The sequence below is a fragment of the Pseudorca crassidens genome, chromosome 14 (assembly GCF_039906515.1).
Source record: "Pseudorca crassidens isolate mPseCra1 chromosome 14, mPseCra1.hap1, whole genome shotgun sequence".
Lineage (NCBI taxonomy): Eukaryota > Metazoa > Chordata > Mammalia > Artiodactyla > Delphinidae > Pseudorca > Pseudorca crassidens.
The window spans coordinates 6,450,958-6,477,710 of record NC_090309.1 but is presented as its reverse complement, the minus strand read 5'-3'; the positions used below and the strand labels follow the sequence as shown (position 1 = coordinate 6,477,710).

The following is a 26,753-nucleotide window of genomic DNA, read 5'->3' as shown; positions in this document are numbered from 1 at the left end:
GCGCTAGGCTTTAAATTCTCAAAATATCATTGTTCGTGTTGGTTTCCAGCACATGGAAATGGCCTAATGGGAGTATAATAGCAAAGGCATAGCAAGAGCTTGTTCTTTGCCAAGTGTGTTCTCAGCCCTCCTCGTGTGTCAATTCATAATCCTCATGACCCCCGCCTCCCTCCAGTGTTCGTCTTTATTCTGTGCAGAACTTGTCACCTGAGATGCCCTGTGACCTGCCAACCGTGTCCCACAGGAGCAGCGAGGCCAGGCGGCCCCCCACCCTGCGCTCTGCCACCCCCTCCATCAGGGAAGTGGGCTTCTGACTGGCCCTCCGAGAAAAGACCATGTGGTGACGGAGTTAGCATTTTCAAGTATCTGAAATGTCTTTAAGAAGAGAGAGTACTGTCATGTGTGAGCATTAGTCATGTTCTAAAAAACTAAAGGGATTGGGCTTAAAATAAAGTCAAGAACATCAGAAGGAACTTGGAGAAAAAGCCAGAATGAGAAAATGGTAGCACAGCTAGTGGGGGGGGGGGATTGTGGAGTATTTGTCCACAGAGATCCAAACAGGGGCCTCCAAGCAGGGAGCCTGGGGACCCCCAGAGCCCCTCCTTCCGCTCCTGCCTGCCCTTCCCCAGCCACCGAGCACATGCTTACAGTCCTGGAACGGTGGCTGCAGGAGGGGAGGCACCTGCCCCCTTTGCCGTGCTTCCCTCCGGTGCCGGGAGCCGCGGCTGGCACACGGCACCCTGAGTCGGTGTCAGTCGGATGGTGGTGTTGGCTGAGTCGTCTGGACGCGGCCCCTTCCTCTGTGTCTCCCCTTCCCCGGACCCGTTCAGACTTCGACCACCTCTAGCCTGGCTCCTGTGCCCCCTTCCTCCCCAGGCCACTGGAGGGTCCGAAATACAAGCACAGTCCTGCCCACCTTCCTCCACGTGCCCCAGCGGGTCCCCTGGCGCACAAGCTCAGCCTTGACTCCTCTGTGGGCTGCTAGCCCCGAGCCCTACTGCCCTTGCCCACTCGTCCCCCACCCACTGTGCTGTCAGGGCTCCCACCCTCACCCCCATCCCCACTTCTTTGTGGGCTGTGCCCCTGCCTGGAGCACCCGGGCTGCCTGGTGGACACCGCCTTGTCCCCAGACACACACACCCCCGCCGCAAGGATCCCTCCCCATGGGAACCGTCCCTGGGAGGCTCCCCTACCCCGTCATTTTGGGTTCTGCACCCCATGCTCAGAGTTCTCCAGGTGCCTGGTTTTTGCTTCCATCACAGCACTTGCCATGTTGTTCTTTCAGTTCATCAACATGTTTTTCTTGAAGGCCAAGCACCATCTGATGTCAGGGGTACAGGGGAGAGGCGGGCAGGGGACACACGTTATCATGGGAAAGAACAAGAAAGCCTGGAGTTGTTTCCTGCATGGTTAATGAACCCCTATCACGCCTGGCATCTGCCGTGTGCCCTTGTGTCGGCCGCTGACTCAAAGCAGCTCGTGTCACCCTCACAGCCTCGTCATCTTCCCGTCAAGCAGAGGGCAGCTTGGAGGGCAGAGCTGGCTCTCACACTCCACCTCCAGGGCTCTCACCTGCCTCGCCGGCCCTCCCAGGGCTTACTACGTGGTCACAGATGTGCCCTTCCCCAGTGGGTACAGATGACACGGGCGCAGCGGCCAGAGGAGCAGGGGCAGTGGTCCTGTTCTGGGTGAGGGGCTGTCAGGGCTGCTTTCTCAGAGGAAGGGACTTCAAGGCCAGGACTTGAAGGCAGCACGGGAGTTCCTGAGCACAAGCAGAGGGTGCAGGATGCTCCAGCCTGAGGGTGCAGCCTGAGGGGCGGCCCAGAGGAAGAGGAAAGCCGGCAGCCCGGAGGAAAGGCAGTTTGGAGGGCTGGAGACGGGCTGGGAGCGGAGGCTGTGCTCTGCTGAGCCCGACTAGTGAACTGGGGAGCTAAGGCTTCATCCCAGGAGCAGCTGGAAGCCCACGAAAGTTTGTTTTTTTAAAATATTTATTTTATATTGGAGTAGAGTTCATTTACAATGTTGTGTTCGTTGGCAAGGTGGTGACTTGGTCTGATACGAGGCTGCTGGCAGAGAGCAAATTGGACAGAGACGAAAGGTGATGTGGGAAGGCCAGTTTGGCCAGTTCACTGCCCAGAGGACATGATGGCCTGGACTAGGGTAGAGGCCAGAGGAAAAGGAGTGAATGGATCTGAGGGAGTTCGAGGGAGGAAAATCTCACAGCACTGAGACCCTGTTTGGATGTGAAGACGACAGGGAGAGGTCAAGGATGCCAGCTGGGTGTCGGGTATGGGCAGGTGACCGCTTGACAGCAGCACACGTGGGGACAGAGAACACAGCGGGGGGAGGAGATAATGAGGACATTGGGGGTGTATGTGGATCTGGGGTCCCCAAGTACATCTGGGAGGCAGATGGGATGTGAAGCCAGGACATCCAAGAGCGAGTTGCCTTGGCGTGCAGATGAAAGGGTGTGCACAGACGGTGTTTGAAGCTGTCGGAGGGGGTGAGTTTACTGAGGGATAGAGAAGCGGCTGTCTCCTCTCTCCCCACCGTGATCTCCAGCCTGCACTGTCCAGTATGGGAGCCACCGGCCACATGTGGTGACTTAAATTTCAATTAAAATAATTAAAGTTAAATACAATTAAAAATTCTGTCTTCAGGGACTTCCCTGGCAGTCCAGTGGTTAGGACTCGGTGCTTCCACTGTCGGGGCCCAGGTTCAATCCCTGATGGGGGAACTAAGAATCCTACAAGCTGTGCGGTGCGGCAAAAAAAAAACAAAAACAAAATCCAGTCACACAAGCCCTGCTTCGGGTGCTCGGAAGCCACGTGGCTGGTGGCTTCCCTGACGGCCCGTGCGGGTTACAGACCGTTTCCATCATCACAGACCGCTCTGTTGGATAACACTGAGTCTAGACTCCATTGCATTTATTTTGTGTCCACGGGTGCCCAGGTCCTCAGAAAAAAAGTGCAATTCCTTTGATTACAGACCTTTAGAAGTAAACAGCCGTTTGCTGGCCTAGAGGTCGGAAAAGGAACCCGTGGGCTCTTCAGGGGCCTCCATGTGCGTGGTTGGCCTCGAGCTGGGGCTCCCCGCCAGCCACGCCGCTCCAGCCGGAACACGGGGGTGTTAGCACACGGGGCTCCGATGCGTGTTTGTCTGGCTTGAGTCTTAGTTCCTTCTCAGGCCCACGGGCAAGAGCACGTTTGCATTTGAACAGGTGAACCCTTTTAGATTACAATTCAAAATTCCAGAGTCTTCACGGAAAGTCAGGTCTGGAACTTCTCATTTCAGAAACCAGTTCTGAATTGTCACGAAGTTGCAGCCTTTGCTTTTTATTTTTCGTCTTTGTGGAATGTGTGCCTTGGTTCTTTCTTTTCTTTTCCAGTCGGATGTCACGGATCAGAATTTGTTGCGTTTCCTTCCAGAACAAGAGCACTCAGAAGTCTACACAATGCTTTCTTCCCACACGCTTGTGACGGACCCCCCCTCCCCAGAACACTTAAAATGTAAGTTGAACCTCACTGGTTTTACGAGATAGAAAGATGAGGATGTCACTTCTGAAAGGAGGTTAGAATGAATTAAGACGGGAGGACTAATTTTAAAAATAATTTTCCTTGTGACTCAGAACATTTCCAGGATCCGTAGAGGTATATTTTAAGTTCAAAGCTAAAACCGGAGTTTGGAATATGGAAGACGTTGAACTTTTATGCGGAGAATTTTAAAGCACAGAGCTTAAGAATAATAGCTTGTTTTGCATGTAATACAAGAGATCCCTTTTTCCCCCCCCCACATGAGAACCTTTTAGTAATAAAGGGTACAAAAACAAGTGAATAATCTTCTTATTTTGGAGGACACTGTGAGGCTAGATTTGTATTTATGATACTAAGTAACCAACTAAAAACTGAATAATTAGGTCAAAACTCCAGATTCTCTTCTGAGGCTGTCATCTGGTTATTTATGTACATTTGCAGGTTTTATGGAATTTTAAAGTTTTTGTCAAAATTGGCGACCTGGATAGAAAGCTGGTCCGGTCACCTAATGAAACGTGTATTTTGACGGCAGTAGCAAAGGTGCCTTGTACTTATTCAAGCCTTACTCCGTTTTCCGTGAATAATGTGTCCCATTGTACATCTGATTTTCCTTCAGAGCAAAGTGGAAAGATTAAATTAAGGAGAGCAGCTCTGAGCAGCTTTATTTTAATATACAGTATGAAAACAACCAGAACTAATTAAGGCCGACAGAACCAACCACAGACATCTGGGAGCAAATTAAGACTAATCGGGTCCGAGTATGGAATGCAAAACATCTATAAACTACAGAGGGGAAAAATCTGTGTTGCAAAGGTTATTAAAACCATGTCTGAAAGTCAGTCATAACGAGAGGAATAGCCCGGCCATGTGTTGCCCAAACCCTGTGAGTTTCACAAGATGCGGCTTGTTTAGTCTAGAATCACTGTAGAGCTCTCATTCCGTTTCTCCTTTTTTCCTTTAATGGCCCAGCTGACAACGACTTAGAATTTTATTGCCATCTTCTCAGAGGCAGCTTGAACCCAAAGGAATTTCCAACTTATGAATACATAAAATTTGTAGGAAATTTTCGCTCTTACAACAACGGTAAGCGTTCATTGTCGTTTGATTGGGGCAGTGGCTTTTCTCATGCAAACGTGCACGTAGGGGCGGGAGGGAGGGGCGCATATGTGCTTTCCATATTTGCATTTGGATTTCTGTGTTCCCAAGATGTGTTTTCTGTGCTCCTAAATGGTACCTCCCATTCGAGAAGAACACGCATCCCCACCTGTTTATGCCAGCACATGAAGTCCCAGTGAGAGGCACCTTATTCATTTATTTATTTTCAGGCTAATGGAATAGTTCTATGCTGTGAGAAACAACTTACGGTTAATAAAGAACGGGCTCAGCCTACACACAGCCAAACAGGGCTTCATTGTGACATGAAGATCCCTAACCTTGGCTTCTGCATTTTTTTTTTTTTTTTTTTTTTGCGGTACGCGGGCCTCTCGCCGTTGTGGCCTCTCCCGTTGCGGAGCACAGGCTCCGGACGCGCAGGCTCAGCGGCCATGCCTCACGGGCGCAGCCGCTCCGCGGCACGTGGGATCTTCCCGGACCGGGGCACGAACCCGCGTCCCCTGCATCGGCAGGCGGACTCTCCACCACTGCGCCACCGGGGAAGCCCGTCCGTTTTACTTTTGACCCGGGCAAAATGGGGATGCAGGCCTGATGCCAGAGACTCAGAAACACAAGTCCCAACACGCAGCCCCACTGGGGAGCCCGGCACAGAGTGGCCAGTCCTCAAAACCCAACACAAAACACCTAACTTTGAAAGCTCTAACATTTCATAAAATAGCAAAGATGGGGCAGGGGGAATAGAAGGAAGTGTTGACAGGGAATGGTAGAAAGACAGAAGAGGGAAGGAGAAAAAATGGCAAAGGGAAACAAATACAGAAAGCTGAGCCACGGGAAGGAGGGGGTGCGCCGGTGGGTGACACGAGGGAGTGGCTGCTGGCCGCTGACTTGCGGCGCTTCGCTTGCTGTTGTTTAACTCTGGACCCACGGTCCAGTCTATTACCCCCGTTGGATGAGTCCCAGAGTTTCCATTAGAAGCAGCCGAAGTAACGGCACTGGGTCCTAATGACGGTCCCTGTTGTATGTTATTTGCGTGCATGTACATGCTTTGCTTAAGGGGCTCCAACTATTTGCTGAACAGCTCGATCCTCCAGGCCCCGTGTTCAGGGCTGATGCCTGGATGATGGGCTCCCTGGCCAACTCGGGGCCCTTTGCGGAAGCTCCGCACCTAGGGCTCGGGGTGCCCGAGTGGTTGGGAGTGGTGGCAGGTCAGCCTTCCCAAGGGGGCCCCTAAATCTGGGCAAAGCGGGATGAAGCCGAGACCTGCCCGTGTCTAATCCGACTCACCTGAGAGGCTTTCCTGAACCTCATGAGACACGTGTGTGATGAACCACACGACTCAGTAAAGAAACTGACCTAAGGGGTACCTCGTGGAAAACTCCACGTGGTTCCAGTCTGGTACTGTGGTTCCCTGGGTGAGGCAGCCTGTTACCGTGCAGATTCTCAGATGTCCCTGGAAGATTCTAGTTCAGCACACCTGAGGGCGCGGCTGGGACTGAGCAGTTGGAAAACAACCTAGGGGTTCTGATGCAAAGGGTCGTGGACTTTGAGAAACACTGCCCCACTGTACACTACATGGCATTCCGTAGGAATTTTAATGACACTCCTCTTGCTCATGGTGCCAGGCACCTCTATCCTTGAATTAATATAAGCAGTGGTTTGGAATTTGCTTAAAATGTGTACCGTGGCCATAATGCCAGCTGCTGGGGTAGCAGCCTATCGCAGTTGGTCGCATGCAAGGAAGGGTCCCTAGAGTGCCGAGACTGGGGGAATTATGGGATGCTGCTCCCACGTGTCTCCGTGATAACAGCACACGCACTTAATGAAGGGTACCGTGTTGTGATTGGCTGGTGACCAGCGTTATCCTGGGAATGTACATTTCCACGACTCTCATTAAGATGCTACTGGACGTCACTTTGAAGCTTCCTGTTTTTTATCACGTTTTAGAGGATTTCAAGGAAATAGGCAGGCTCCATTGTGAATACCTGAGACTTTTTTTTTTTAAAACCAGCAAGGCTTTATTTTCTCTTCAAGTTGAGACAGTGTTTGTTTGCCTGAAAGAATGTGTGGAAGTTATGTGTGATTTTTTTTTTTTTTTTTTTTGGTGGGGGGAACTGTTACTGCTATAAACACACGGCATTGAAAGTGGAAGTTTTAAAACCAAGAGTTTAAAACCAGAGTGTCTTTGCAGAGCCTGCTAAACAAACCAAAGTTAGGGGAGCTTTCTTGAGACAAGAGTCTCCAAATGTAATTGTGGACAAACTGAACTATAATTCTCACTTGGATTAAAACAGCCAAAAGTGTCAGTCAGATGAGTTTCTAAGATGGAACCCTATGAAGTCACCAACATGCAACCATTTTTGGCCGCTAAAGTAAGGTTTAACGTAAGAAATCATTCAGATTTGATTCTGTAAGTTTATTTCTCAATAAACGTGGAACGATGGGATTATAAAAATAGCTCCCCTTTTAGGAGTGTTTCCTCAGTGCCAGGCCCTGGGCTCAGTCCTGACGCTGGTTGTCTCGTTGAATCCTGGCAGCAATCTCATGAGATGGTCCTAATGGCGTCATCCCATCTTTTTTTCTTTTTCTTTAATTGAAGTATAGTTGATTTACAATGTTGTGTTAGTTTCAGGTGTACAGCATAGTGATTCAGTTTTATGTATATATGTGTATATATATGAATATATATATTTTTCAGATTCTTTTCTTATAGGTTATTACAAAATATTGAGTATAGTTCTCTGTGCTGTACAGTAGGTCCTGGTTGGTTATCTATTTTACATACAGTAGTGTATGTCTGTTAATCCTGATCTCCTAATTTATCCCTCCCCCAACCCCCTTTCTCCTTTGGTAACCATAAGTTTGTTTGCTATGTCTGTGAGTCTGTTTCTCTTTTGTAAATAAGTTCATTTGTATCTTTTTTTTTTTAGATTCCACATATAAGTGATATCATATGATATTTGTCTTTCTCTGTTTGACTTACTTCACTCAGTATGAGATCTCTAGGTCCATCCATGTCGCTGCAAATGGCATTATTTCATTCTTTTTTATGGCTGAGTAATATTCCATTGTGTAAATATACCGCATCTTTGTTACCTAGTCATCTGTCAGTGGACATTGACGTTGCTTCCATGTCCTGGCTATTGTAAATAGTGCTGCTATGAACATTGGGGTGCATGTATCTTTTCAAATTATAGTTTTCTCCAGATATATGGCATCATTCCATTTTTTTGAATTTTTGAATTTTATTTATTTTTTTATACAGCAGGTTCTTACTAGTCATCCATTTTATACATAGTAGTGTATACATCTCAATCCCAATCTCCCAGTTCATCCCACGCCCCCCAGCCCCTCCGCTTTTCCGACCTTGGTGTCCATACATTTGTCCTCTACATCTGTGTCTCCATTTCTGCCCTGCAAACCGGTTCATCTGTACCATTTTTCTAGGTTCCACATATAAGGCCTCATTCCATCTTAACAGAGGAGGAAATTGATTCATAAAAGAGTTAAGTCTCAAGTGCACAGGTGGGATGTGAGAGACCCAGATTCAGAACCGTTCTAACCCTGAACTCATACTCTTAACCTCAGGCTTTGCTGCTTCCCACAGATCGAGGTGGCTATTACACATTTAGATGCAGACACAGGCCTCTCCCCGGCGCCTGGCATTCTGTTGGTCCATGATGTCTGTACCTGTGCACATCACGTGTCCTGCGCCCAGGTACCAGGCTGTTTTAAGAGTACCCTAGATTTGTTTTAAATCAAATATGGTAAAACACACAGACATGGAAAGGACTGTGATGAAGGAAGAGGTTTATGCTTACAGATCCCTAGAAGCGGTCACAGCACGCCATGCAGGGCCACACACGGGGGCACCAGGATAGGCCAAAAGCAGAGGGAGCTCAGGAAACATGGGCAGAGGCCTCTATTATGGTTTCTGCAGAAAAGAGCAGGCGAGGCAGAGTAAGCAGGCTTGGGTTTGGCTGGTTTGAATAATTACAGCAGGCTGTCGGGTGTAAGGACTGCCGCTGGTTGTCTGGCCCTGGGTGGGGAGCGGGGGCGGGGATTAGGGCAGGTGGATAGTGGCTCAGAGTATGAGAGCCTGATAGAGGAGAGGGTGCGGGGTGTGAGCTCTGGATGGGTTGGTTTTGCCTCCGAAACGTACACTGGAAGTGAGTTGTTTGCTATCTCTAGGAGTTGTCTGACCCTGAGAGGAGCAGCCCCTCTAGGGTCAGCACGGCCCCAGATGTCAAAGCATCAGATCCAGAAACATGATTATTACATGAGCCACCGCCTGCAGCTTCCCCAAGGTCCCAGGCAGGCACAGGGTAAGGAGCAGTACGTAAAGGATAGAAAGTATGACCATGAACATCAGTTTTATTTTCTTTTTTTTAAGACTATTTTTTATACAGCAGGTTCTTATTAGTTATCTGTTTTATACATATTAGTGTATACATGTCAGTCCCAATCTCCCAGTTCATCCTACCACCACCCACCCCCGCCTTCCCCCCTTGGTGTCCATACGTTTGTTCTCTACATCTGTGTCTCTATTTCTGCCTTGCAAATCAGTTTTATTTTCATAAAATACCTGCTCATACTTCAAAGAACTATGCAGAAAACCCTACTTTGGTCCATTACCATGAAAAGTCCTATCATTTCTGTAGGGCTGATGAGTTTGAGGAGTGTTGTCTGATGTCTTCTTGTTTGATGCCTGTCAAGAGGAAATAATGGATTGGAAAGGATGGGGAGCTTTACTCACCTGTGGACTCATTGCACCCCTCCCTGGGCCCACACAGTCTGTGCCTGGCATATAAATAAGTGCCCAATGGACTCAGGTTGACCTACACTGAGGCTCAGTCCTCAGCCCTGGATGCACAGGTGGAAGGGGGCAGATCCAGGGTTCAGGCCAAAGACTTCTGACTTGTGGGGAAATAACGCCCTTCCCTGGGAGCTGAGGATGGAGCATGCCTTAGCTGAGCCCAGAGCACACTCCAGGGAAGGGGCAGCAGCTTCCTGGAGGGCTCCCGCCACTTCTTTGTCCCTAAATCCAAAGCGAAGATGAAATCCACTTTCGTACACACTGGGTAAACTGGAGTGTGTTACTTTCTGTTGCCCTGTGAACTGTCTGCACTGGCAGGCCTCTGGAGCAGTGCTGAGTGGTCAGAGAAGTTGACCCCTGGCCTCCATTCACTCCCCACTGACCCCCTCCCACCTGGGGTCTCGGGGTGCTGGGAGGCCAGTGGCCCCCCTTCTGATGTCTTTCCCAGGCCCCTCACTCGGGAGCCCCCCCAGAACTGTCGTTGACACCCTCTCCCGGCCTAGAGCTCATCTCAGCGACCCATCTGATAGATAGATGGGAACCCAGGCTGATAAGTGCTGGCTGCTACCCCAAACTTACATCCACGGGAACCCTTGGGCCTTAAGCTGAAAGGCCCCAAGTTAAATGTGCAGGCTGCAGGGCAGGGAAGAGAGGGTGGGACGGAGCCAGAGAGGAGGCGCTTACACCACGCAGATGAAGATGCCATCGGCTTCGCCTGCGCAGATCCGTCTGGCCCTATGACCCTGGGAGGCCGGGGCGGGGGAGGACAAAGCGCCTTTGCCCTTGTTGACGGGCTTAAACTCTCTAATTGGATGTTTCCAGATTCACCCATCAGTTGTGCCACCTTACCTCCCCCCCCACACACACTCCTGGGCACTGGGACAAACGCACCAACCATTGCCTAAATACTTGAGCAAAATGGAATTTCCCTACATCTGTATCCTTACGTCCTGGTCACTCCTTAGGATTCCACAGATGTTCTAGGGGACGGGAGGGCAGACAGGACTTCCCATCTTTAACCTAGATTTTTCATCAGTGTGAAGACGTACGTGTCAGGAAATGGGATGAGAAAGTTTTCTTCGAATTGTTTCACTTCGGGACAGTTTCTGTCCTGCTCTGTGAGAAGCTTCCTGTAGGAATCTAAGCTGGGATGTAGCTTATGTCTCATCCTGTCCCCATAAAAAAGCCCGCTCTGACCCCAGCCATGTGGCCTGGAGCCCGGGGTGGACCACTGGTCAGAGCAGCCCCTGGGCCCCCTCTGCTCTGCCCACTGTTTCCAGAATAGAGTTGAAACAAAATTACTTTATTTGGGGCTATGTTTGTCCGCTAACAGATTTTTTTTTTTTGAGCTTTCGAATAAATACACCCCCAACCCAAGTCAGGTAGCCCCAGCCCTACAGTCTGATTGGGAAGGAACCATCCAGATGATGTTCACAGGCATAGTGAACAGTCCTAAGAAGGGGCAGCTTGAAGGGGTCCTAAGAAGCAGGTCCCCGTTCCTCAAAGAACTTGGTGTCTGGAAGCAGGCTGTCCTCTCTGTGAGCCGACCTCCGCCCCAAGACTTGGATTTAAGCGCGCGTCTGACTGAAATCCAGAAAGCAGTATTTCAAAAGTGGCTGGTGTGCTTCCAAGTAGGTCACCCTCGGCAAACATGCTGCTCTGGGCTTTCCAGAAACCACACACCAGAGGATAAAAGTTTCCCTGCCCTCACTTTACCTACTCACCTCTAACCACGCAACCAGATTTGAAATGCTGGCAGAAGCGGACGCTTTCCAGCTTTCAACCCTTGATGTCCTGTGGGATTGCCGTAGGTTGCCTCACTTTACGGCTTTGGCGTTTTTGGTTTTTTTTTTCCTGAGCTGAACTAATGGAGACGTCTCAGTGAAGGGAACCAACCGCACGCCCACCAGACCTCACTGGGAGTGGGGACGTGAATTTCGCCCAGAAGGACAGCTTCATGGAAGGAAGTCTGATCTGTCTGTCCCAGGCCCCCGAGAGTAAGCAGCAGAGTGTCCCTGCCACCCAGACGGGGATGCGCGGCGTCCTTCTCCAGCAACGGTCATTGCTGCCGGATTAGATTGCAGAGGAATCACGATCACAGTCAAGAACAAACTGTTACCCAAGGGCATCGTTCCGCATGAGCATCTATTAAAATGGAGGGAAGAGGAACGGCCAGACCTTTATCAACCCCATCTTCCTGCTTGTTTCAGCCCGGGAGCAGGGAACTTTTGTCCGGGTTGTCCGATAATTGTGATAAAGATGTGCACAAGATACCCACTTGGAGGAGGGGACGAGGGCCTGTAGGAAGTTCGCTCTCCTGAGGATCCAGTAGTCAGGCCCTGTGGACCAACCGTCTGGGGGAGATCTTATCCCCTCACAAGCTCCTGGCCCCGACGAATACTCATTTTAATTGATGAATGTCAGGGCAAAGAAGAAATTCAAGTAAGACATGTATTTTCCCATTAGGGTGATTTTTTTTTTCTTCAGTCCAGCACATTGCAAACCCCCAGCTCCCTCGTGTGGCTCTCAGCCTTTCTCCGACATTGTTTTTTCCGAATGCCAAACAGAACTGGCAGAAAGAAAAGAAGAAGCGTGTATTACCCCAGCAAGATGGGTGGTGGCCCAGGCTAAAAACTGCACGGGATTATCTTGCTGCTACTCTCCTAAGAGCCCAGTCACCCGGCTGGCTTTTCACAACACACCGGGGGAAGGATACTGTGACAAGAGAGAAAGAGAGTCTGGAAAGAGTGCGTAATTAGAGATGATTTCTCATGAAGGTGCAGAAAATTACTTTTCCCTCCACATTCTAACACTCCATCCCAAACATTTTGGACGTTTATCACAAATGAAATTCAGGGACTTCATTCTTCCTTTACAAACCTCCTCATCAACTGTTTCACCTCTTCCCAGACACCTACCGGATTTGTTTTTCGTTTGTTCCAAGAAGGGCAGAGAAAGCTGTTTGTCACTCTCCTTGTGGACTGTTAGTGTGTTTTCCTACAGCTGTTGCGACTAATTTATCAGCAGGCCATCTCTGATCAGAATACTCCATTGTGTGGGCCTGATGGCTGAACCGATGCTGAGGAGAAAAAGTTACCTCTTTCTCCATTTATTCCCAGTTTGTGCTGTTGGCTGACCTTCCCTGTCACCATCCCTGCCTCTCCCTCCATCTTTCCTATCCCTTTGGAAGCCCGTCCTCATACCCCCTGGGGTCTCCCTGCCCCCATGGTATCCTTATCTCCTCGTCATGACTGATGTGGGAGCGCACCTCTGTCATCAGGCAGACTTGGAAGCCAGCCCCGGATGCCAAGTGAGACACACCTCATCCTTCTTATCCTCCAGAGAACCTCTGGGATCTCTTGGTTTGGGCCCAAGAACGCCAGCCCACGCAAAGTTCTTTCGGGATCTCTGCAATCAGAGGCTTCAGTGATGAACGATCTGGGAGTAAAGAAGGGACTCCGTAACCCCTAGACCCTTTTAACATCCCGCATCTCTCCAAGCACGAGGCCCACGACGGGCGCTTGACTGCCTTCCACGGAGTGCTTTGCAGCTGGTTCACATCCCGTCTCGCCCAGGCGTCCTTCTGACCGGTGTTAATGCATCAGGGGGCAGTGAGTCAGCCTGAGCCTCTGGAACCAGAACCGTGTCCGTGGGCCACCTTCCCACTGCTGCGCGCCAGCCACCGGCAGTACCAGGCTGGGCTGTGGAAGGGAAGCCACCTTGGGATCTTAAGGTCTGCCTATTGGTTGCTGGCCAGGATCAGAAGGTCTCTTCCCGAACTAGGCTTTAAGCCGTGAGCTGGAAGGTCATCTCGTGAGAGCATCGTTCAGTGAACACATGTTGGACGCCTGCTGTGGGTAAGACGCCCACTCAGAGCTGGAGACAGATGCCTCGCCCCTGTTCCCGCGTGGGGAAGGCGAGTTCTTTAGTTTTGGGAAAGACAAGGTCGCTTCTTCTTTTGGATACTATAAAAGCTATGTATTCACTCTACACAGAACATGTAAATCACTAAAAAGTATAGTTTGGTGAACGTTTTCTCCATTCCAGAACATACTAGATCAGTCGGGAATAACGGCTCTCTGTCTGCCTCGAAATAATCTAATTATGGCTCCCAGAGTCTCCTTTACATCTGATGCAAAGTAAACTACTTATTCTGGGGATTGTGTCCTCATATGTGTTTGAGGAGGGCAGAGGTAACAATTAAATATATCTCTAGTGTCTTGCAGTCCCTGCACGATAAATCAGTTTATTACAGATTAAAACAGATAGTTTTTCATTATTTGTATTAATGGGATGCAAACACATACTGGATCCTTTTACATGGCAAATAACCACAAAATTACTTATCTTTGATAGTATGTTGGGTTTTATAATTACACAAGATATAAATGTTGTAAAATATTTTTATGAATAATACACCTCAAACAAAACAGTGAGGCTGCACTGTAATGATTCACTAGATTGTGCTCAGATCACTTTTGAGTAACTCTGGGGGGCGGGGATGGGAAGTGTATCAATAGCAAGCGTTCATCACTTTTGTTGGTTGTGAGTGTGTGTGTGTGCGCGCGCGCGCGCGCGCACGTGTGCACACGCATGCCTGTTGGGTGGCGGGGAAAGGAAAAGTCTGGAAGCAGTCAGAGATCTGATGAGATGGGGCTGTGCTGCAATGAGTGGTTAATCCTGAGAGGCTAGGGAGGCCAGTTGTAATTAGATCTATTTTTTTCTGTGACTTCAATCGAAACAACTAATTAAATCCTTAATTAATGTTCTTAAACCACCTCGGGATAAGAAGTGCCAGAGAAGTTACTCTAAGTATTCCCTGTTACCAGGAGGTCCCGGGGCACAGCCTGCTCTCGTTGACTCTAGAATTTGTGAGAAGGCTTCTGCTGAGAGGACAAGTCATTTCAGGTGCAACTGGCCAAAGGTTGAAAGTGTCCTCCTCCCCCTGGTTTTCCCCCAAGGTTTTCCCCTTGCCCTCTGTTACAGCTTTCAGCTTTGATTCACATTCGCCTTTGATCAGGCCTTCATCTGCTTCAGGTTTTGTGGTGGGAGAAGTTTGTTCAGAAGGAATTTGCTCAGTTCCAGGCCCCTCTGTAACAGATCTGGCTTATCAAGTGCAGACTCCAGGCGATCTTGAAATTTCCCTCCTGGGAAATTTCCATCTCTAAAGCCTTCGAAGTTATAAAAGGACTCTGGTAAAACCACCTTGGGAGACACCCAGGCCAATGGCAAGGTCTGCAAAACACCCACTTAATTTCCACGATCTGAGGCTCTGCCCCTTGAAGAAGTGGTCGGAGGCTGGTGTTCCCAACCTTGTCCCCCTCGCTGTAAATCGCTGAGGAAGGCGCTTACTGACAGCACGTGAATTTAGCAGCCGAAAGGATCAAACCAGCTCATGGTTTAGAGACAGATTAAAGAGACTTTCTCTTAAATGCCTGGGAAGTCCTCAGATGTTCACTTGGAAGGTCTTGCTATCCTGAAAGAGAATTTTATTAGGTTGTTTTCTGGCGGGAGATGTCTGATAGATTCAAGCAGAGAGGATATTTCACATCTGGGGAATTTTAAATGTCTTTATTATGCAGATGTTCACATCTGCAGGCCCTTCCCTTTTGTGGATTTATTTTCCTTTCTCTTGATGACTTCCTTGGCTCACCCTACAAATTGTGGAGGCCAACAACGGACAGATGTAAACTCTCTCAGGCCCACGATTTTTTATCTTACCCACTTTATATTCATGTTTGGAAACCTTTATTAGTATTTATGTGAATGCATTCAGAGACTATGTTTGGTAAAAGGAATTTATTCATGTTAGTGAGTAGAAGACCACTATAGATAGAAGACCCATTATAGAGAGAATCACTTAGAAACCTGTAAACATAGAAAACAAAGGATTCCCGGAAAGCCAAAATCCAAAGAGAGTCGCTCAGATTTCATTTTAGAACGCAGTTAGTTTTCTGACGCTTCCTATGTTCTCAGATTGGAAAACATAACTCTGTCTTAATCTACAAGTTCAGAAATGTACAAGATATAATCAAATACATTTTAAAAAGAAAGAGGTGGTATAGTTTATCTCGAATAATTATCCTCAACCCTGGCTGCACGTTAGTAAATCTGGGGGGCTTTGAAAAGTGCGGATACCTGGGCTTTACCCCGAGTTTCTGAATTAGCTGACCTGGGATGGGGGCAATCATGTAGAAGGTTCTGGGGAATCTGGAGAGAATTCAGTGAGTTTTCTCATATTGAACAGGGCTCTTCTTCCCACCTAGCAAACTCCACCTAAAATAGCAGAATTTGTCTCTGGCCTGGAAGGTAAAGCGGTTTTTCACAGGCACCGTGAAGACAGGTACTCGGCTCCCAGGTCTCTGGGGGCCTGGTCTCAGCATCATGGTAGGCAGGAGCCCAGAAGAGCCCCCTCTTGGGAGTCCCAAGACCTGGGTGGAGGCCCGGCTGCATCATTTCCACTCTGAGTCACCTCAGTTAATATGCACAAGCTTCCTAGACCTCTCAGTATCCTCATTTGTAGAATAAGGGAAGTCACACCTTCCCGGCCTTGTAAGACTGCATAAGACACAGTGAGCAGGTTTTGTCACCTGTGCAGTGAGTTTTCTCGTGGACACTGCATACCTGTTGGGGCCACCCTGAGTCCTGAGTCCATCTCCTCAGTGAAGCCGCTGCACCAGCATGGGCTCCTGGGGGTGGGTAGATGGGGGGTTTCAGGACAGAAGCCCTTGAATCCCAAGTGGGCCGCTCCAGGGCCAGGGGCAGAGGTGGGGTCACCGTGTGTCAAGACCTGCTACTTCCCCTGAGCCCATCAGTATCAGAAACACCGCCTGACGGTGCAGCTCATCCTTTAGGACACTGGCTGACGTGCGCACCCAGGCCCTGCTGCAGCATGGGGCCGGCTGCTCAGGTGGCAGAGAATTTTTCCCGGCACAGTAACCGCCGTGGCTGCAGGACTGTGGCGGGGGGGGTGGGGGGGGGGGTGGGGGGGCGCAGAGCACTGTGTCGCTCACTCGAATTCCAGCTCTGTTCGGCCTTGTGCGAGTTGCTTCCCACTCTGAGCCTCGGCTTCCTGTGCAGGGGGGATGAGAGTAGCACCTAGGTCCCCGAGTTGCCGTGAAAATGAGGCAGTTGATGGACCTGAGGCCTCTCAGTTAGTGCCCAGTGGGGCTTGGCTCTGCACCAGCCGGGGCTGACCTGTGTCTCTTCCCCTCTGCCCAGCGCCCAGCCCCTCCTGTAACGGCTTTGACAGCGCCCTTTCGAGGCCCTGCCGAATGCCCCTGGGAAAGGAGGTCTGCTTCATTGCCACCGTTCGCCTGGCAACACCGCAATTCTTAAAGGCAAGTACCCGGAGAGGATTTATCATGCGGAGCGAGTACCACTGAGTCACACTGAGTGCTGGGTAATTCATTGTCTTTCTGGGAAAGAATAAGATTTCGATGAGCTCGTCACCGACTCTGAGAACGTTAAATGTCTGATTTCTGTACGGTGACAGCCCCGCAAGCTCTTTCCCCGAACTTTGGTGGCCTGCGAGCCATTTTGTTGGAAGGCAGCATGAATTGCTGGTCATCCTGCAGAGATGCTCTTCTAGAACTCTGTAAGCCTCCCTACCCTTCACATCCATGTTGACACCACTCAGGGCAGGCGGAGGTAAAAACTGAGTCAAATTGAGGGCTGGCCTGTGGTCTCTCATCTGTGATTGCTTTCGCATCAGAATTTAACGTCATGAACTCAACATGAATTGCATGAGTTCAGCATTGCAGATTCAACGTTGCATGAATGTTGAGTTAAATCAGTCATTCAAATTCAGATGGAAAGCCATTTTCCACATGTTTACCACACGTCTAGATAATAGGAAGGGAGTGGTGTGACATTTTGGTTCTTAGGTATTTTTCCCCAGCTTGTGAAATAAATTTAGCATCATCTAATACCAAAATTAGCTACAGATGCGGAGTTGCAGTCCAAGACAACTTGGAGACTTGCTCTAAACGATTTTAACTTCTGTTGCCGACCGCGCATTCTTGAACTAACCGGCGGGGGGAGTATCTGGCACCCCGAGTAATAGCTTTCTCCCTCTTAATACAGGAAATGTGCATCGTTGACAAACCTTTAGAGGAATTCACTTCAAGACATAGCTTGGAATGGAAATTTTTATTTCTGGATCACAGGTTTGTGAAAAGAAAAACATATTTGGGTTGGGTGCTTTGCGAGGGCTTGTTTCCATGAGCCAGGCTCTCCTTGGGGGAGGAAAGTCAGGCCTGGTCTCTGCAAGAAGGGCTCTCTGGCAGTGGGGAAAGTGCTTCCCAGCAGGGGGCAGGAGGTTTCCCTCCATTGCATTTGCCCCCTCTGAGGATATGTCCTGGGTTTGGGTCAGAGCATCTCAGGAGAGCCAGGCGTCACAGCCTGGGACATCTTCGGGATACCCTCACCCGCCACCCGACTCGGGACCCTCTCCAGCTCCCATCAGGCAGGACCAGATGTGAAGGAAACTCTCATCTTATTTCTTTCACCACCCTTCTGTCCCTTTAACCCAATCTTCTTACTTTCTTTCGTGACATTTTTCACAGTTTAAGAACAAGAAATCTCCCCTTCCCACCCTTTGATTTTCTATTACACTTTGAGGTTGGGCTGAGCCAATCTATAGCTGTTTTTAATTATTCAGTAGTGGCCACATTTATGATTATCGGGGCCAGGTCAGGCCAAGGGAACTGAGTATCTAGATGCCAAAAAAAATCTGAGCACTTTGGAAAACACAGCCTCTCTGGTTTTGACCATTGCAAAATTATTTTCCTGCTCTTATTCTCGGGAAATGAGGCCCCCAGGTTGATCATTACGCAAGCCCTGCGGTACTTCCTCTCTGATGAATGACCCCCCACTGTGCTCGGCAGAGCTCCTCCCATCATAGGATACCTGCCTTTTGAAGTTCTGGGAACCTCGGGCTATGACTACTACCACGTGGACGATCTGGAACTCCTGGCCAGGTGCCACCAGCACCGTGAGTACCTCACACCAGCCCTGGCCAAAGCCCCCCCCACCCCACGCTCTCTTTCCGGAGCCCTGACAGCAGGACTCTTAGGCTTTGGAAGTCAACTTAGTACTTGGTTTCTTCTGAGGTGGAGGGCTTGGTCTTCTCTGAGATGATCTAGGAGTAGGTGGAGGTCCCTATCCGGATCCCCCCGTGTTTTGCGTTCACCCGGAATTGACTTTGGTCTGTCTGCTTCCACCTCCAGCCCCTTCCCAGCACCCCTGACATATGCAGGCTCTTTGATCTTAAGAAACTAAGGTGATGCTGGCCCGTGTTTTTCTTCTAAGTTACGCAGTAACGTTTCAAAGACAAAATACCGAATTCACTTAACTCTTCTTTAGTCAGCAGACATGTGTGGGTCACAAGCAACAGGTCAGATACTGAGCGAGGCCCACAGCAGAAAGATGACCAGAATCCCCTTGCTGCCCTGCAGGAGGAAGGTTTGATGGAAAAGCAGTGACTTGACGGGATGTTGGTGTCTGGAAGGGGCTGTGCACAGGGTATCGAGGGGCTCAGGGGAGGGTCCCTCACCCCGCTGGGGGACGGGGTCAGGGAAGGCGCTGTGCCACAGACCGGGGGAACACACTGGCGGAGGGATGGGGGGCGAGGCTCATGGTGTGACGGAGGGGAAACCACAAGCACATCTGGGTTCTCACTTAGCAAGAGGGGTCGAGAATTCACCATTTAAAGCCGTATTTTTGGCGCCAGGTTTTACCTTTGAGTAGGAGCATTTGTAGTAATACTGACCTACGGTTCCTGCTACACGGCTTGACCACCAGCACTGCATTTCGCCGGATGCCCGTCTGTCCGACCCATCGACCCATCGTAATCTCGTTGACTCGAGCACAGGCGTGAATTCCATCAGGAACCGCTCCTAGGTGTTAATAAGCCTCACCTTTAACACGTTAACCCCTTGCTTCTCAAAGGTGGTCCTCGAGCAGAGCGCGGGTGTCAGAAGGAGTTTGTTAGACGTATAGATCCTCAGGTTCCCCGCCGCCAGGCCTATGGAATCAGAGCATCCATTTTAACAGGATCCCCTAGCGCTCCGGGGGCCCGTGAAATGTGAGAAGCACGGCTACTTCAAGCCACTGGCCGCTTCTGACTCTTCCAAGGGAGAAAGGCCACCCTGGGTGTAGAACTACCTTTAGCGTCTGAAGGAGCGGGCAAGACACTCTCAGTTTGTTGGGCCTCTACCCTGACCCGCCCCGCCTTTTGAAGTTCCCTCCTTTTTTTTTAAGCTTTAGAACGTTTGATTAACAATTATGATGATCAGGCCTTTTTAAATGACCTCAAGATATTAGTCTCCTAGGAAACAGAACAAAGGTTTTTGATAAGGACAAACTGTCCATTGAAGAGGTTTTTCTAGACCCCCTGGAAGACAGTAAACAGTATGATTCCTGTAAAGTATCAGGAAAGTGTTTTCTGAGTACTCTGGGATATATTTTAGGCAGTCGAAAAAGTCCCTCCTCCTTTTGTGTTGAGGAGAGGCTGACGGCATCTTGAGTTTATAATCCAGTTGGATCTTCCTGTGAGTAACTTAACTGTCTACCTGAGTCTCCAGCTGTCCCCTTAGCAATGTGTTGGTACAATCTTCATTTAATCATGTCTCAGGCTCAAAGAATTTATTGCAAATATTATTTTATTGGTAGATTCAGTGCCTCCTTTTCACTTGTCTCCTAGTTGGTTTTCTCTTGATCGTTTGCATGAATAGGAGCTAAATTCCAGGCACTGAGGCAATAAAACCCATCGGCTCTGCATAGCACGGGGAGATCAGCGCAGTGCTTTGCCACCACCTAGAGGGGTGCGATAGGGAGGGTGGGAGGGAGACGCAAGAGGGAGGAGATATGGGAACATATGTATAACTGATTCACTTCGTTATAAAGCAGGAACTAACACACCATTGTAAAGCAATTATACTCCAATAAAGATGTTAAAAAAAAAAAAAATACCCAACTGCTGGGACTTCCCTGGTGGCGCAGTGGAGAAGACTCCACGCTCCCAATGCAGGGGACCCGGGTTCGATCCCTGGGCAGGGAACTAGATCCCACGTGCACGCCGCAACTAAGAGTTCCCATGCCGCAACTAAGGAGCCCGCCTGCCGCAACTAAGACCTGGTGCGACCAAATAAATAAATAAATAAAAATAAAGCCCAACTGCTCCTCTTCCTGGGACCCGTGGCCCAGCTTTCTGCCCTGCCCAGGCTTAAACCAGCAGCATCCGTGTGTGCTGGGCGCCCCCAGGGAAGCCAGAAGAGACTTAACCGTAGGGGCTCCACGCAGCCCTGCACGGTGGAGCCGCGGTGGAAGGCACCTGTGGCCGATTCTCTATTTAGAACCGCGTAGAAGGAGGATGCACAGCAGACTGGCAGCCGCAGGATCTGTCCAGAGGCTGCTGGCTGGCATGTCTATTTTCAGTCTAGTTCTCCCAGCGTCTGAATTGTCTTTCCCACGCTGGGCTCCCGCAGCTCCAAAGACGGCTCCACCTGCAGCAGGAGGATGAGCCCCAGGAAAGCCAGGGCCTCTCTTTAATTAAATTCCAGTTGGAGAATCTGCCCTGATTTAAGGCTCTCTTAAGCCTTTGAGCATTTGGGAAAGCAGACGAATCATTCCTCCGTCGTTTCAGAATATTCGTTACCATTTACCGTGACCTCGATAATGACTTAAAATCCATCACAACTGGGGAAGTGACCGATGTGTGGCGCTGTCTTTTTGAAAGCTGGTGTTTTTAACAGTAACTTTGGGGCCAAAGGACCATTTTCGTCCTAACGTTGGTGATATGCAGACTCCACCTTCTGTTCACAGTGATGCAGTTCGGCAAAGGGAAGTCGTGTTGCTACCGGTTTCTGACGAAAGGGCAGCAGTGGATTTGGCTGCAGACTCACTACTACATCACCTACCACCAGTGGAACTCCAAGCCCGAGTTCATCGTGTGCACGCACTCAGTGGTCAGGTGCGGGCAGGGGGCTGGGAGGGTGGGCCAGGCCCGCGGCAGCTCCGTCAGAGCCCCATCATCCTCAGTGGACCCCGTTTCTGGGGAGTGAGCTCCGGGCTTGAATTCTTCAGCGGGGCCTGGGCCGTGCTCTGCAGTGAACAGGATAGTCCGCAGAGTTCAGATCCCTTCCGGCTCCACACCCAGCCCTGTGCTCCCAGGGCTGAGGCTTCCTCCCAGCATCCCGTCAGGCCCCTCTGAAAGCCTCATTGAGCTCTTCCAGGCGGCCAGGATGTTCCTTAGTAAGTTACTGCTTCAGTGACCTACTTACATATTTTCCCCTCATCTCCATCCGGCCCCCAGCCTTCCCTTGTTGCTGTTTGGAGAAGAAGATTAAAATTTTGCCTCTAAATAACTCAGAGACATAGTCCCCTTTTTGAACACTTTAAAAAAACCCTGCTGGCAACCGAGGCAGGGTTGGTACAAGAGCCAGGCTGCCAGTGGGAGAGGGTTCCTGGCCGTCCCGTGGCCTCGGGGGCGCCCCCAGCCCAGCGTGGGTGGGCGGGGCTTCCAAGGGAGGCAGCACACCGGGATTCCCTGGACGTGGCCGTGCGGGTCACAGTCCCTCCCAAAGGTAAAGGAGAGGTGCTATTTGGGAGTTTCCCAACTATACAAATTTTAAGAACATAAATCGGTTTTAAACTGGTCTAGAGGAGAGCATTGGAGGAGAGCAAAGAAAGAAGGACTGCATTTTGTATATGTACATAACAGATAGATGATAGATAACAGATGATAGGTGGAGAGATACATACCTACTGCGTTATATACATGTACATAAGAGGTGGATGATTGATAGCAGGTAATGGGTAGGTAGGTAGGTGGAGAGATGGATGGGTAGATAATAGATAAATAGATAATGGATGGCTAGATAGATAATATATGGATAGATAGATGATGGATGGATAGATACATAGGTAATAGATGGATAGATAATAGATGATGGATGGATAGATAATAGATGATGGATGGATGATAGATAATAGATGGATAAATAGGTAGATAATAGATACATGGATAGATAATAGATGATGGGTGGGTGGATAGATAATAGATGGATAGATGATGGATGGATAGATAATAGATGATGGATGGATGGATAGATGGATAGATAATGGATAGACAGGTAGATAAATAATAGATACGTGAATGGATAGATAATAGATGATGGATGGATAGGTAGATGGATAGATAGATAATAGATAGATGATAGATGGATGGATAGATATAGGTAGGTAGATAGATAATGGATGGATAGACAACACACACACACACACACACAAGCACAAGTAAATCCCTCGTCTTTAGTAGGTGGGGAAGGAGGAGAGATAAGAAGCACAGGTGTTTCTTGGCCAGTGGCCGTGATCAGCACATTGCACACCCACTCTCAGGGACCTGACCCTGGCCTCCCAGCCTACCCTGGGCACGTCAGCAGCCAATGGTTTCTGATTCCATGGCCAGTCCCCCGTCTCTGCCTGGGCCTTTGCCAGAGAAGCCCTGTGCCCCCAGGGGAGGTGGACATCATCAGCTCCTTCCTCCTCAGATCTGACCTGGACCCTGTTCTTCCTCTGCATCTTCTATCTCCCAGATCCCAGATTTTCAGAGAAAGTAGGGAGTGACCTATTGAGTAAACGAGGTCACAAGCATTCTATAGGCCCAAGACCCCTCGCCCAGCCTGCGTCTCCACACACGAGGCAGAAGCGACAGCTGAGTCACTCAGCCATCCCCACGTTGAACTGATTTACCCGCGCTATTCAAAAAGTGGGTCCGTAGACTAATCGACAGTCTGGGTCTGGTTAGTTCTAGGTTTGGTCGAAAGAAAGCTTCCGGCAGTTTCATAGTCTGTTATTACTAAAAAAAAAAAAAACTTACGTGTCACTTCCTCCTATGCATAGTCCAAACTGAGTAGGTCTTAAGAAAGTCTTCTAATTATTTGAAGACTGAGGCTCATTCTGTAGAGGAAAGTATGTTTCTAAAGGCAATTATGTTTGGGGGTTTCGGGGTGAGGGTAGAGATCAGTAAAGGAGAAGGAAATAAAAACATCCTGGAAAGGGAGGTAATTATGAATGTCCCGGTGGAAGTGACTGCAGTGGAATTAAGGCCCAGAAAGAAACTCCATCCTCAGACGAGTAACAGGGCTAACCTCCTTGCCGGTGGCTGTTCTGGGAGGGGTATCACACAGGGAACCTGGACCTGTCACACTAGCCCTCTTCGCTGGTGTCGTCCTGGAATGTACCCCCTCCAGCTGTGGTCTCTTGATTTCCTGAGCAGTTACGCAGAGGTCCGGGTGGAAAGAAGGCAAGAGCTGGCCCTGGAGGACCCACTTCTGGAGACCGTCCACCCTTCGGCACTGAAGGTATTCTGATGCCCAGCAGAGGGTAAAGGCAAAGTGTGGCTAAGTAGAATCTTCCGTGAGTTGTGATCATACAAACGGTCATACTAAACATGGGGGGTCGTATTTATTGAGCTCTTGCTATGTTCCCAGTACTATTCAATGTAATTTTGGGGTATTTGCCTATTTGCCCCTTGTGAGGTTCCTGTGAGGTGGGCACTGTTACTGTCCTTCTTCAGGTGAGACAGCAGCACACAGAGGATGTAGCTAACGTACCCAAAGCCGCCGAGGCCGGGAACTCACAGAGCTGTGCGAGAAGCAGCCTCTGGACTCAGAGCAGGGCTGGGCACTTCCCAGCCTTAGAGAATGGCCGTGCAGGCACACCTCAGAGATGCTGTGGGTTCCAGACCACCGCAGTAAAGCGAAGGTCGCAGTAAAGCGAGTCACACAAATTTTTTTTTGGTTTCCCAGTGCATATAAAAGATCTGTTTACACTATACTGTAGCCTATTAAGTGTGCAATGGTATTAGGCTTTTTTAAATTGTACCTACCTTAATTTAAAAATACTTCATTGCTGAAAAAGTGCTAAGTATCATCTGGCAAGGCAGGGTTGCCACAAACCTTCCATTTGTACAAAATCGCGCTCCCTGCGAAGTGTGATAAAGTGGAACGCGATAAACAAGGTCTGCCTGTAGCACGTCCACTTGGTTGTGTGTCCCACAGATGAAAAGTTGGGGGTTACTCCGTCGTCCCATCGAGGCAGGGCATAGTCTGTGTGCCCTGCCCTCCCCTTAGCCTAAGGCCTCTGCCTACAAAAGAGCGTCCCACAAGCACGCTGCCCCTCGCACACCCTCGTGGCTTCACTGGCAGGGTGCTTTCCATTTCTGTGTCTGGGGCTCTGAGCTGACAGCCTTGTTGGAGCCAGCTTTGCATCAGGGAGCTCCGAGAGGTGCTGGAGAGGTATTTCTCTTCCCAAAGCCCAGACCTCCTTCCTCGCCCAGCCTGAACCCCCTGGACCCTCTGGCCAGGCTGCCCCCGTCTCTGCTCCTGGCGTGTCAGACACCTGGAAGGGAACTTGGAAGTAGACGAGAGCTCTTTCTCAAAGGTCATTCTTCAAGCAAACACAAATGTTGGGAGAAAAAGAGAGAAAGCAAGAAAGGGAGTGTTGTATTTCATCAAAGCTAAGAAGCCATCAGTTATAAGGTCTACCATTATTTTATCTCGACTGAGAAAGAGAAGATGCTGCCAATCTGTGCAGTCAGGATTTCTTATCATTAGTCGAAGGACACATCCCAATTTCAGATATGTCAAAACGTGAGAGGGAAAGGGCCTCGTAGAACTGATGAGACAGGGTTCACGTTCCAGCCTGCCCGTGACCTAGAATCCAGTCTCTGGCCGGAAACTGACGCAGCAGCAGTGGTCCAACAAAAGCATCTCTGATCCATTGAGAACTCAGTTGGGAAGAGGGAGAAATCCCCTTTCAAGACCAGACAGCAGTCGCATCTTTGCTGAGCCTCCCCTGCTGGCAGGCTACGTGGTGACGTGTTGTACGGTGATTCATAACCAGCTCACTGATGAGACACCCCTGTCATCGTTCATGGATGTGTTACCCGGCTCTGTCCATTCATGCATCGTGTATCACGTCCAGGGGTGGAGTTAAGCTGTTAATAGGCAGGTGTTAGACACACCATACGCCACAGCTGAAGATCGGGCCGAGTGTGTATCGTCCAGTCGGAAATGGATTATTGAGGTTTCCAATCCTTTGGGAATATTAGAGCCCAACGGAACTTCTCATCGACCTGCACTTACGTATAAGCACACAATCTCAGGCTGCCAGGTTAAGAAGCCCCTTTTAAAGGAAAAGCTCCAGGACCGTGCTTTTCAAACTCTCAGCGGTAAGGGACCATTTGGTTTTTTAATTTCAAACCTGTCACTGACGGAGGCTTTTTTAAAATGCAGATTCCCCTGCTTGGATGGGATGTGTGGCTACGTCAAACGGCTACAAAAGCTTCTCAGCTCCTGCTCTCACTTCCTGTACTTACTTCTCTGCTGACCAGGAGCATACAATTCGCCAACGGCCATGGGCCAGGAACCCCACTCTGAGGGGTGTGATCTGGGAGACACTGACCAAGCAACAGGACCTCAAAATGAACATTTAGCACAGCAAACCCAGGCACATCCTGCGCTTCTGTTTTGCACAAAGCCCCGTAGGTCTCGTAGCAATCATTTCAGCCGTACTCGGGCTCACGCAGTGTCCACCCTCACTGGAGCCACGACTCAAAATATAGAACAGCCATGTAGCGTCACACACGGAGATTTAAGAACTGAGACCAGGAGACGTCAAGCAGCCCAGGAATCTCATCATCCTTCTGAGACCAGGTAGAAGCCTAGCCCAGGAGAGTAAGCATTACGTTCCTTCTTTAGCTTAAACATCATTATAATCCCTGTTTTCTTAGGCTTATGACACCTACACCAATGCAGGACGGCGTTGCAAAGTCACAGCTGCTTTCTCACCATTCTGTGCTCAAGGCAGAGGCATCCGGGGGGCCCAGCATCAGTTGGGATCCAGGGGTCAAGAATTGGAGACCACTGGCCCTTTTTCTGTTCTCCACTCGGGGGCCCTGAGATTGCAGAGGAAGTGCATTGGGGAGATAGTGTCCAGAAGGGTCCAAAGGCGTTCGTTTCATGGGAGCATTAATAATCCAGTACCGCCACCAACCTTATGTCTAGACCCGGCCTCTCCGCCTGCTTCTGGGAAAGCCAAGATTCTGGGCATGAGGTGACAGTTTTAAGGAAAAAACAAAATGCCGAATCCCTTATGAAAATCTAAACTATCAAACTACAAGGCGAGAAAGTATAATAAACACTGCTTACAGGCTACCAGCCTCTCGAAGATGCTAGATTACATCTTTGTATAAATAGTCCACCCGAATGTGTTTGAAATTATCTCCA

The 26,753-nt window shown here is 49.5% G+C and overlaps 1 protein-coding gene across 8 annotated transcripts in view; it reads left to right on the top strand.

Moving 5' to 3' along the window:
- The window catches only part of NPAS2 (neuronal PAS domain protein 2), a 181,870-nt gene that overhangs the window by 132,022 nt on the left and 23,095 nt on the right, over positions 1 to 26,753 (top strand). For 7 of the 8 annotated variants that reach the window (XM_067704152.1, XM_067704149.1, XM_067704148.1 and 4 more), the window contains 7 exons: positions 3,389 to 3,509; positions 4,503 to 4,616; positions 16,681 to 16,799; positions 17,545 to 17,627; positions 18,348 to 18,454; positions 21,286 to 21,433; positions 23,741 to 23,825. In XM_067704152.1, the coding sequence (XP_067560253.1) occupies positions 3,389 to 3,509; positions 4,503 to 4,616; positions 16,681 to 16,799; positions 17,545 to 17,627; positions 18,348 to 18,454; positions 21,286 to 21,433; positions 23,741 to 23,825 (777 nt within the window). The remainder of the gene's footprint in view (positions 1 to 3,388; positions 3,510 to 4,502; positions 4,617 to 16,680; positions 16,800 to 17,544; positions 17,628 to 18,347; positions 18,455 to 21,285; positions 21,434 to 23,740; positions 23,826 to 26,753) is intronic. The other variant, XM_067704154.1, reaches the window with a different exon arrangement.